General features: G+C 53.4%; 1 protein-coding gene across 2 annotated transcripts in view; it reads right to left on the bottom strand.

The window, feature by feature from the left end:
- Nucleotides 1-2,219: 2,219 nt before the first annotated feature.
- Nucleotides 2,220-11,827, bottom strand: part of BRD1 (bromodomain containing 1) — a 74,219-nt gene continuing 64,611 nt past the window's right edge. For both annotated transcript variants that reach the window (XM_001363036.4, XM_007502517.3), the window contains exons 11-13: nucleotides 5,124-5,233; nucleotides 4,685-4,839; nucleotides 2,220-4,028 (exon numbers count right to left, since the gene is read on the bottom strand). In XM_001363036.4, the coding sequence (XP_001363073.1) occupies nucleotides 3,845-4,028; nucleotides 4,685-4,839; nucleotides 5,124-5,233 (449 nt within the window). In that variant the 3' untranslated portion in view covers nucleotides 2,220-3,844. The remainder of the gene's footprint in view (nucleotides 4,029-4,684; nucleotides 4,840-5,123; nucleotides 5,234-11,827) is intronic.

Raw genomic sequence — 11,827 nt, 5'->3', positions numbered from 1 at the left:
CTGTCCATGGCTCCCTTTTCTCTGACTCCTCCAGTGGCAGACAGCTCTGGCCCCCTGATCTGGGTCTTAGAACCCCTCTTCTAATCCTGTTGTCTTGTAAGTTTTCAGTTTAATTTTCCACATGGATAATCTGGGCCCACTCATTCTCTCAGGGCCAGTATGGACTGCTCCAGGCACCCCGGTGTTATGGGGAGTTTCATTCCATTTTGGGGAATAAATGGAGAAGGGTGAGAACTGTCTATCTGAAGAGCTCGGAAGAATTTCCAGGGGGCAAACTTGGGCCTCCAGACTCGGCCTTTGGACGCTGTCATGGACGTCCCTGCTGAAACTGTGATTCGGGGTGACCCACTGGCAGACATTAAATAAATTAAAGTCGGGGGCCTGGGCAGAGTGGGGAGGGGGGTCAGGAGCAGCGCTCTTCAGTCCAACACCACCATCTGGTGGCCAGACCTCTCTGCACTGGGCCCCACTGAAATGGAGGCCCCTAAGAGCCCTCCACCCAACCCGCTTGCCTCAAAAACGGGTCCTTTGCTCTTGGTCTGCCAAGAAGCGTCCCCTGCTTGCTCCTGCCCAAGCAGCCCTCAGACCAGACAGCTTCTAGTCTACCCCGTGCCTGACTAGGATTGGCCCTTGCATCGCCTTGGAGTGATGGGGAACTCACTCCTACATCTGAGTGACCGTGTGCAAGTGGATGTCTCTGAATCTGAGTGTGTGAATTGTGGGGGACGGGGGTGTCCCTCCCACACACTCACTGCATCGCCGAGTGAGGACAAGCCTCCCTCTTCTTGGCTTTTGCGCTTGGTCGAGTGGTCCCAGAGTGGACTCCGGCGGCACACAGTAGGCAATCAATGCCTGTGTCCACCTGTTGGGAATCTAGTATGGAGAAAGCCCTCTGAACAGAAATCAGGCCGGCGCACCCTCTGCTGCCCCCCAAAGCCCAGGGCTTGCCTCCCTCCACCCTCTCGCCCCCAAACCCTAAAGCAGCCAGTCCTGAAAAGCAGACACGATTGGGGGAAGGAGCTGCTCCTCTGATTAAGAATGCACCCCCCCCCTTTACCTTCTGTCTTAGGGTCGGTCCCAATTAGCGGGTGCGAGGCAGAAGGGCTGTGTCCGAGGCCGGACGGGAACCCAGGACCTCCCTTCTGCAGGTCTGGCTCTGGCCAGCTGCCCAACACTGACCTAGGAAAAGAAGAGCTGCGGCGTCCCTGCCCAGCCACAATGCGGACATCCCGTCTCCCCCCCGCGCTCTCGTTGACGGGAGGACGATGGAGGGGGCTCCAGCCGAAGCCCTCCTTTCGGAGGGCGCTTCAGAAACGGAGCTTTCTGGCCACTTGCCGCAGCGTTCAGGGCTCCTTTGGCGAAGGGGAGCCCTGGAGCCGGGGCAGAATGGGCCATTGCAGCCTCATGGCCTGATCGCCCCGAGCATTGGACAAAAACCAGGGGGCAGACAAAACGAAGACGGGCCCATCTCCCACCCCGCACCCGCCGCCCTTCCAAATCACTGGCGGCCCTCACGGAAGAGGGCTGGACGTTGGGGGGAGGCGCTGCCCGGTGGCGGGAGGATGAGGTCCTTGAAGACTCGGGCTGTCATTTGGCATTTTGTCCGCACGGCCCACGGTCGCCTCAGTTCAGACCCTTCCTGGCTGGGTGACACCGGACGAGGCGTTCTGCCTGGCTGCCTCGGTTTCCTCAGCTGTAAAGTGAGGATAACCACAGCACCCGTCTCCCAAGCTTCCTGTGGAATGCGTGGCATAGCGCCGGGCACATAGTAGGTGCTTAGGCAATGATTATTCCTCTCCCCCTGCCCCCACACCAAGACCAAACTAATATTCTGAAGAGGCAGCTTTCACTAGGTCACTGCAATGGCTCTCTATCACCTGGAGGATAACACGGTGCCTGGTCAGCCTGGCACCAAGAGCTCTCTCCAACCGGCACACAGCCTCATCTGTTCCTTCCTGAAGGGCAACCCCGTGTGGAGATGCTCTCCATGGCCTCAGGCCGCTGTGTGACCCATTTGCCCCCCCCCCAGCGCCTGGCACAGAGAAGGTGCCAGGGCCGTGGCGGCCCTCTAGCACCTCTCGGGTGGGTCCCGTGCCACGGGCACAGCCCACACGGCAGGTTTCTCACCCCAGGCCAGGGGGAGAGCATGTGGGAGACCAGAAGTGGCCCCACACAGCATCTGCTCGAGGCAAAACTGCCAAAGGGAAGACACAGGTGCGTAAAGAATTGGTTTTTATTTTCAAAGCTTCTAAGGGGGTATTACAAACAATGGAGAATTTAAAAAAGAAACATCAAAAGCTAGTTTTAAAGTAACTGAATGACCCTTTAAAATGAAAATCTGAGATTAACCAAGGTTGAGTGCGATCTTCTGAAGATGAAAAATACTCGCTCCCCGGATGGCGCCGAGGCTCTCCGCAGGCGTGTGTCGGCAGAGTGTGGCGGCGGCGGCAGGGGCGGCCACCTGGGCGCGGCGCAGGGAAGGCATTCCACCACGGGCCGCTCGCCCACCGCACTCCTGATGTCGTCCTTCCTTCCCACTGCTCTGAACTCCGCATGTCAGTGAACGTAAGAATAAAGTGGCCACAACAATCCAAATCCTGACTTTATTTTTTAATATAAAAAATGCAGTTCTGGAAACCCCCCCTCCTCTTTCCCTAACATAATGCTTTACCTCTGAAAAAGAAAAATAAAGTACTAATTCTATATACATCACATGTACCATACAAAAATGTATCCAAAGTTTCTATTGCTACCAAAGTGTTCTAAATTAAAACGAGTTACAGAAATCCCCTCATTGTAAACAAAAGATTACAAGTTACAAAAACCAAATTACACACAAGCCACCGGGTCCTTTTGACAACAATTGTGATACACGTTTCTCCCATAGCAAGTTGAACGCTCATGTGCCTGTATAAAAATGCCTTTTTTCAAATTTATTTTTCATTATAAAGCAAATTAATACTTTCTACAATAAATAAATCACAGGGAGGCACGCCTAGGAAAAAAATGAAGATGGATGGGAGGAGACTCTGGAGGGAGCTAGATGAGAAAAAGATTGGGGGGAAAGAACGGGCTTAGAGCCGCGTCCAACACAAGAGTAGAAAAGAACAGGAGGCTCCCGCGAGCCACAGTGGGCAGCAATGGAGTGTTTTTGGTGATTTGCAAGTGATGTACATAGCATAAATTGACTCTCCACCTCTTTCCACAGAGTAGCCTTCAAAATAAGGTCATTTTCTTAAAATACACTTTTTGTCATTGTAAATTTACATCAGTCTTATTAAATAAGCGGTACTCTGTGCAAAGAGGATGATTTACAAAAATTATTAAAACATTCAAAAGTCTTTAAAAAAAAGCCACAGACCCAGGAAAGTAAGAGAAGCAGCACCATATTGGAGACCAGAGGGTTGAAGCCGACAGACGCCTACGCCTGGGATGTCACCGGGTCCTCTCTCGGGTTTGGCGGGGCTGGAAAGTGGTGCTCGGGTACCCAGTTCAGGTAGAAAACATGGAAGTAAAACCACCCCACCCCACCCCTAGCTGGGGACAAAGAAAGAATGAAGGAACTCCTACTAAAAACCAGAATAAGTTAAGTTCTGAACAATATACACCTATGTACAGCGGTTTAGGGACACTATGGACAAGACACTCGGAGCAGGGTTGTGAAGGCTCCTCCCGGCAGCAACGCAATGATACAATCATTAATCAACGGGGCAATGGCGAGCAGAGAGCCGTGCTCGGCCACTGAATCCATCAATGATTACGGGCTAGATCTTCGATACATTCCTTTGGAAGAAGAGAGTCCAAGCCCCTGAGGCCTGCTCGGGGTCGCGGCTGGGCCGGGCGCCTAGTCAATGTCGCTGAAGTCACTGACCGGATCGCCGTGGACACGGCTCAGGTGGTTGGTGGCCCGATCGAAGGCGATCCTCACAGCTTTGCGGATGCTCGAGTTCCGGCCTTCCATCATCTTCAACTTGTCTATTGTCTCGTCGATTCCAAGGGGCACCATTTTGGACTTCGGAAGCCACTGCCTTTAAAAAGAAGGGGAGGGAGAGGACTCAGGCTGGGCCGGGACGGCTCTCTAACTAAAGGGCAGCTCTTGGCCATGTCCAAGGGCGGGCACAAGGAGGGCTCCGGCCGAAGACCTGGGCCTTCTGCGTCCCAACTACTCCCACTTCCAGGGAGATTTCACTTAACTTGCCCCATTCTGACGGGGCGGGGGCCTTCCACACGCCCCCGCCCCACAGCACACACATTTCTTTAAGACTACTGCCCCAAAGCATCTCGTGAATGCCTCCGTCCCCAAAGCACTTCCGTCTAGGCCAAAGTCCAACCGTCCATTTGGAAAGGGTTGCCTCTTTTTCATTAAATGGAAAAAAAAAAAGACTGAGGGTCTGACCAGACTACACCACAGCAGGGCACCTCCGCGGCTCACTGGACGGGAGGTCCCGGGTTCCAGTCTGGTCTCAGACACTTCCTTGTTATGTGTCTCTGGGCAAGTCCATTAACCCCAATTGCCTAGCCCTTACCTCTCTCTTGGAATCAATCCTTAGTACTGATCGTAAGATGGAAGGTGAAGGTTTGGGGAAAAAGACCGTACCCGGACCAGAGCTCCCTCCCAGCACCGGGCCCCGACAGCTCGCCCAGAGTGGCCAGGAATCCCCTGACCTTCCCCAGCGTAACTCACCAGCTCCTTTTATTGTCAAAAAATAAGACTAAGAAGAGCTTCTCATCGGCCTTGGTCTGCATCTGCTCTCCAACCTTGAGCACGTCCAGCGGAGGGGCCGGAATGGTGACGCCATTGTGATGGCCGGCCACGCGAGGCATCTGGGGGTCAATGATCTGCAAAGGGGGGAGGAGGAGGACAGGGCAGTGAGAGGGCCAAGGGCCAGCCCCTGCCACGGGGTGCGATCTTGCCCCCCCCCCGAGATGGGTGGGAACTGGGGGGCTGCTGGAGGTGCTGCGGTGAAGCACAAGGCGAGACAGGGAGAAAGGAGCGCGAAAGGAAGGGCGCGAGAGGCAGTCTGAGAGTGGGGCGAACCGCGACGCCTCTCACCAAGGCCTCCTGCCAAAGGACCCCAGCAGCAGGGCCACGCGGGCCTCCTCCGGGCAGGAGGCTCACTCACCAGGGCAGGGTAGGAGGGGTAGCCGCTGCATTTGGCCCACACCACCTTCAGAGGCTCCAGGACAGAGGCTGCCGCGTCGGTCGAGATCCACATGCTGTTCTGGCCGACTTCTAAGTGGGGAGAAGGAAAGGACCAAAAGGTCAGAGAAACACAAAGGGGGGAGCGCGGAGCCCTAAGCGCCGGGCCTGCAGAGGCCCCCGAGCCAATGGCCGTCTCCTTCTGGAGCCTCCTGGCCGACTCCGCAGCAAAGAACCCACTGTTTGAGCTCAATGCAAGGTCAGCCATTCCCCCGCAGGAGCCCCAAAAGGGGAGCACACACCCAGGCCCCAGGGCTCTGTCCTTCCTGGGTCTCCCACTGGCCCAGCACCCGAGGCAGCGCCCCCACACTCGACGGACTACAAAAAGGCAGGACGCAGCCATGCAAGGGAGAGATGGAGGGGCCACAGCCCTGGGGTGAGCCATGGAGGACACACCGCGTGGGGGCTCTCCTGGATCACAGTGTGTCACCTACAATATTTATGGTCAGGTCACTGAAGGGGACAGCTAGATGACTTGGCAGATCAAGAGTGGGAAGTCCTGGGTTCAAATCTGGCCACAGACACGTCCTAGCTGGGTGACCTTGGGCAAATCACTTGAGCCCCACCCCATGGGCTGTCCTTACTGCTCTTCTGCCTTAGAACCAATACACAGCGCTGATTCTAAGATGGAAGGGAAAGGTTTAAAGGAAAAAGAAAAGGTGGCTTTCTGCTACTTTATCTTTCCTGAAGAATTTTAATGTAAGAATGGATGAAGCCACATTGGAAAAGAGCCTTCAGGCAGGGCTTTACTCCCCTTATAATAGCAACATTCCCTGTGAGACCCACCTGGTCCCCCACGCCTCTCATCAAGAATGCTCCCCACACAGGAGGCAGCTGGGTGGCTCAGGGGATGGAGAGCCCGGCCCGCAGATAAGAGGTCCCGGGTTCAAATCTGCCTCACACCCTCCTCCCTAGCTGTGTGACCAAGTAGATACACGCTGGTGCTGGAATGCTACTGTGCTGTAGGAGGGTTTCAGAAAGAGCCAGAGAGACTTCTGTGAACGGAGCAGAGCCAGGGAAACCTCAGACACGGCGACAACAAGATTGTGGCATTATCGAATAAGACACTTTGCTCCCAACAGCACTACAGTGGAGCAGGGAGACAACTTAGACAGACAGGTAGGCATTTAAGAAGTGCTTCCTTCAAGAGAGGCGCAGACCCTGAAAGCCTGGCCGAGGGACTCTCCTAGCAAAGACGCACTATTTAGGAGGAGGATGTGAAAGAACTCTATGAAAAATAAGACTTCTAAGCAAAAAAAGTTAGATCATATACGCTCAGATAACTTATGTGGAAACTGGTTCAAAAAAGAAAAAAGAGCGCCCCCGCCACGTTGGGGAGGTTTGAGGTAGCCAGATGTCAGCAGAGGAGGCAGCCTGGCCATTGTTCTTCTGCCTCCTTCAGAGCATGGATTCCAGCAGGGACACGCAGGTCCCGGCCAGCGGCTGCCCCTCTTCCGTCTCACTTCACGCCATTCCTAGGTCCTCTCGAGGCTCCTGAGACCGTACGAGCAGCCACGTGGCCACCGTCCTGCCCGATGAGGATGGCGGTTGGCGACTTTCCCGAATGTCACGGGGACTCTGTTGCTCCTTCTTCTCTCTGGCTCCTCGACTCTCTCTGGTGTCCCACAAATAGGTGCCCTCAAGAGCTTTCCCTTCGTGCGACGGCAGGGGACGGGCACTTGCTGAGCTTGTAAATGAAAGCCTCCTCGTGTGGGCGGTGCACGATCTGCCGTTTCATTAACAGCTCGCTCAATGTGCCCAGATCGAGCCGGTCCAACGGCACATTCGGACTCTGCTTTCGATCTCATTTACTTTCTGCTCTAAGAAGCCATGCTGACAGCAGGAATGACTCCCACGTCCGCGGACGGCGCCCAGCGTCGCTGGAGGGACATCGGTTTCCACTGAAGTAAACGGACCCCCTGGAGAACATGCAGCTCCCTCTTCCATCCAGGCAGCAGGGGCCCCGAGAGCCTCAGCAGCGGCCCTTTGGCCACGCTTCTCCTGACAGCGCCTCTCAAGTCCAGCCAGAGCCAAAGGCCAACCTTCAACAGGCTTCGTGTCCACCTACAGGCTGTCCTCCCTAAGGAGCCTCTTGCCCACTTTGTCCATGAACCCCTCCTGGTCACATCACCTTCGCTCCCTCCCTGAAGTCACCTACTGTGCGTGGGGCGCAACGAAGGGGGGCTGCTGCTTCTCCACAGCAAGAATCGTCATCACCGTCCACAAGCATTCCCTGAGCACCTACCGTGGGCCAGGCATTGCCCCAAGTGCTCGACACACAAAGGCAAAGCAGGCACCTCTCACCCTCCGTCTGTCACGGGAGACGACACACCAACAACGACGCGCCTCGAGGCCGAGCAGGGAGGGTCAGGTGAGGGCATCAGAAAGGCTTCCTGCAGGACACGCAGGATCGGAGCCAAGCGGGGGAAACTGTCAGGGAAAGGCCAGAGGTCGGAGGGGAGTGTGAGCGGCAGGGAGCACCGCCATGCCCGTGGCCAAATCCCCCTTCAGGAATGGGTCACTGACTACATAGAGGGGCTTTCAAGCCAAACACAGTGGTTCACAGCGGATCCTGGAGGGAAGGAAGCCACAGAATTCCCCGAGTGGTCAGAGAACATACTTTGGTAAAGAGCGCAAGAGGAACTGAGCCAAAGGGACAAGCCAGCAGGAACGGTGAGAGTCCAAGCAGGAGGTCACGAGAGAGAAGTCGAGGATGCCGCGGAGATGCATTGTGGGCCTGGCAGCCTCCAAGAATGATGGCAACTGTCGGGAATAAGAAAGTGTGGAAGACCTTTTTGGACACCGTGAGATTCTTGGTTTGAAACGTCCAAGAGAAGAGGGGAGGCCAAGAAAGAGATAAACAGATCTGAGAACCATCTGCCCGGAGACAGCAGCCAAACGTATGGGACCTGAGGAGGTCCACAAGGCCGACAGCACAGAGGAAGAGAAGAGGACCCACCTTTGACAGGAACAGGCTGGCTTAAGACTGAGCAAAGGGCAGTCGTACATGGAAGAGAAGAGCCAGGAGAGAGCAGGGATGGGAAACCTGAAGAGGGAAGAGTCAAGGAGGCTAGAAGAGGCCACCAAACCTGGTCCATCATCATAAAGCCTTGGTAATTCCGGTTCAACTGAATGATGCGGTGCTAGTGGCACTGGAGATGCTGTCTCACAGCACATCACTACAAAAGGAAGGAGACATGTGCGATGATAAGGAGAAGTGATGGTCGCCTCAATAAGGGCTTTGAGGATGGTCAGACATGTTGGTAGGCAGCAGGGAAGCAGCCAGCAGATGGGGAAATACTAAAGATTCGGAGGCAGCTGGTGGTCCAAGAAGGTCCAACACTGGGCTTGGAATTCAAAGCCATCCTCAGATACTTACTAACTGTGTCAGCCCAGACAAGTCACCTAACCTCTGTGTGTTCCTAATCTGTAAATAGGGATAATACTAGCAAAGCCCTCCCAAAGGCTTTTACGGTTGCAAGCCCTAAAGTGCTGCTATTCTTTTTACTATTATTAAGGTTAGTGAGAGAATGGGAACGACAGAGTGAGCAATCTCCGTGGAAAGATAGCATGGAATGCTATCAAAGGCAGTGGTAGGAGATGATGAGAAGAGAAAAGGGAGCGCACAGCCAACAGCCTCCATTTTTCTCTGCCCATTCTGTTCAGGCAAGACTTCACATGCCTGGAGTTGCAGACCCTACTCCCAACAGGCTTGAGACCTATCGGGCTATCCTCAGTCCGCCTGCCAGCATCAGTGAGTCGGGTGAAAGGTGGACACCGAAGACGAATGAGCAGCTCCGAAAAGGGCATGGCAAAACCTCACACCGGAGGCCCCAGAAGCCCCACACACCTCAGAAAGCAGAGGGCGCCAGACAGGAAAGGGTCAGGATGAAACCGAGGGCAACACAGTTGGGACATCTTGGGGCTGGCTGGGAGTGAAGGGAGGTCCCTTGAGATCAAGTCCAACTCTGTGGCCCGTGAGAGCAAGAACCCATCTCTAGAAGGCAGGAGCAGGGGAAAGGTGCACTTGGAGGAGGCTGAACAGGAAGCAAGTACTGGCAATTCAAGATGGTTCTGATCTCATAATGGTCTTCCAGGCACTGAAGAAGGCTCTGAGACAAAGACAAAAGCCGCAAGAGTGGCCTGGGTCAGGAACTCTCTCCGCACACACAGGGAAAATTGCAAGGGTGAAGAGAGAAGTCACAGGCACACCTCAGGGCTAACAACAGGTTCCCTTTCCCAGAATAACGAGTGTCGTGACAGCAGGAAATATGCCAGAATATTCAGAGTGCTCAATACATGCACTGTCTAAATTACATGACTTCCTCTGAATCTTTGCTATGAAGAGGAACCATACTCAATGGGATCCATCAAAAGGCTTTCTATTCACCACAGGGACAGGCCATCCTGCCCCGGGGTCCACAACCTTGTTAATAGTCTGATAACTGTACACTGATGTAACCGGTTTCATGTGTAAGCCTGTGTACTGCATTTCTGAGGTTTGGAAACTACTTCATGGCCAAGGAGAACAAGACCCAGAAAAGGGCTCCCAACTAGGTTTGAGAAAAGGAGATGATAAAAACCAAGCATAGCCCCAATACACGGAGTGAGAGTAGAATGGCTGAGAGGACCCCCAAAGAGGGGAGAAGAAAAGGCGGCAGCTTTCCCTGCTGGTCTGCAGAGACGGGCAGGAGGGGAGGATGGACTTGGGTGTGAACACCACAAAAAGGGATGTCCCATTTCTTCAAAGGTTCATTTTACAGAACTGTTTTTTTTCTTTTCTCTTTTTCTATTCTGTTTTAAGGAATGCCTCCTAGGACAGAACAAGAGGAGGGATACACTGGGAAATTGAGCCAGGCAGGCAGCCAGGAAGTATTTAGGAAGCACCAGGGACACAAAGACAGACCAAAGCAATGGACCTGCCCTCAAGGAGCACAAGTCTAATGGGACCATGCACACGAGAGAGAGATCTTGTAAAAGGGATCTGAGAAGGAAGGGACAGCCAGTGAGCCCTCTCCCCAAGGGGGGGTCTGAGCAGCCCATGACACTAAGAAGCAACTCCAGGGATGGCGGACGGGCAAAAGTTCAGAGTTATGTCCAAGTGACAGCAAGAAGGGTCAACATCCCCGCAGCATAGCAGACATGGGGGAGAGGCAGGGTGAAAAAATGGATCAGATATGGGAGGCCAGGCAAGAACCATCTCTGGGCCAGGAGAAGCTCACCGTAGTTTAGAGACCTAAACCTGAGGGACCAAACAGAAGGCCACTGACTATACTAAAGGAGTGAAGAAGAGAGGCAATAAAGAAACAAGACATTATCAATAAAAACGTACTGAGAAAATCAGCACATTTGGGATTATGTGAAGGGTTATAAGGATGTGTTCATGTGTCAAGAAGGGATGTAGGGGGTGGATTTAGGTGGATGGGTGGATGGTCAACACATGGGATGCTTATAAAAGATGCAGCTTTGGAACCCAGCAGCCAACCAGGCCTACACAGCCAAGCCTTTTAAGAGGCAGCAGGCCAAGGTGGAATGAGCATCACCACCATGCTCTTGGCCAAATCCAAGCTGGGGAAGGCATCCCTCTGTTCTGCTTCATGCCTTGGGACAGCAGAACCAGTTCCCTGTACATTTGATGACTCCCAACAAGAATCAAGATTAAGTAACTTCAGAGAAGTGAATTCTATCAAGCTTCTCACCTGCCACCATTTGTCAGCATCCAACAGAGAAAGGAATGAAGATGTCAATTCTCACTAGAAGGAAGCTCAGAGGCCCTGAGATCTAACTCAACCATCACTCTGCCTGGAGTACACACAAAGGTTGGGATGATCCCAAAGTCTCTTGGTGGCTGGATCAGCACCAAGAGAACCAGGATCTCACAGGCAAAAGGAGTTGTCTAAATTGCCTTAGAGAGAAGATCCCTATTCCATTCCCTCTTAGGAGGTGCAGACAGAGGCTGCCTATTATTCAGCACCTGTCAAAGACCAGCACTAAGTAAAAGGTCTCATGAACTAATCATAAGCAAAGTTCTGTAGGTCTTCAGACAAAAAGCACTAGTTTCAGGGCAGCAAAATTATTCATGCCTTTTGGGTCACATCTATATCAAGGGCTTTTAAAGTGTGGAGGTCCTTCAGTACTTTTACTGAAAGGTCACCTTCATTGCCAGGTACCCATCTCTACAAGGTGGGAGATACGATTTCCTCTTCTCTGGGGACAAGCTTGACCACTGGAATGAGAGTTGCTCCTATTCCCACTGCATGAGGTCAGTGGCGATGCCATGTGTCTGCCTGGTTCATGTCATTTGGGTTGGCCCACCTGTCATCTTCCCAGGCGTCACCGTGTCTTCACTGTTTCATTGCTTCTACAAAAGGGGCTGTTTAACATGCTTTGCAGTAGATGGAATCTCCCTGATCTTCTGGGCACACACCTGGCAAGGGAAGCTCTGGGTCAAAAGGCTCATCATTTTCTGCTCTCTCACAGCGTCAATCCAAGTATTTCCACCACTGCATGCCCAGATTATCTCACAGCTCCACCCCCAGTTGGTGTTTCTGTTTTTCCACCACCGCCAAACACCTCGACTAATGTGTGGGATGTTCTCCTCATCTAGCCCTGTGCCCTATGCCCAAC

This window comes from Monodelphis domestica, chromosome 5 (assembly GCF_027887165.1).
Source record: "Monodelphis domestica isolate mMonDom1 chromosome 5, mMonDom1.pri, whole genome shotgun sequence".
NCBI classification, from domain to species: domain Eukaryota; kingdom Metazoa; phylum Chordata; class Mammalia; order Didelphimorphia; family Didelphidae; genus Monodelphis; species Monodelphis domestica.
This window is presented reverse-complemented; position numbering and strand designations above follow the sequence as displayed.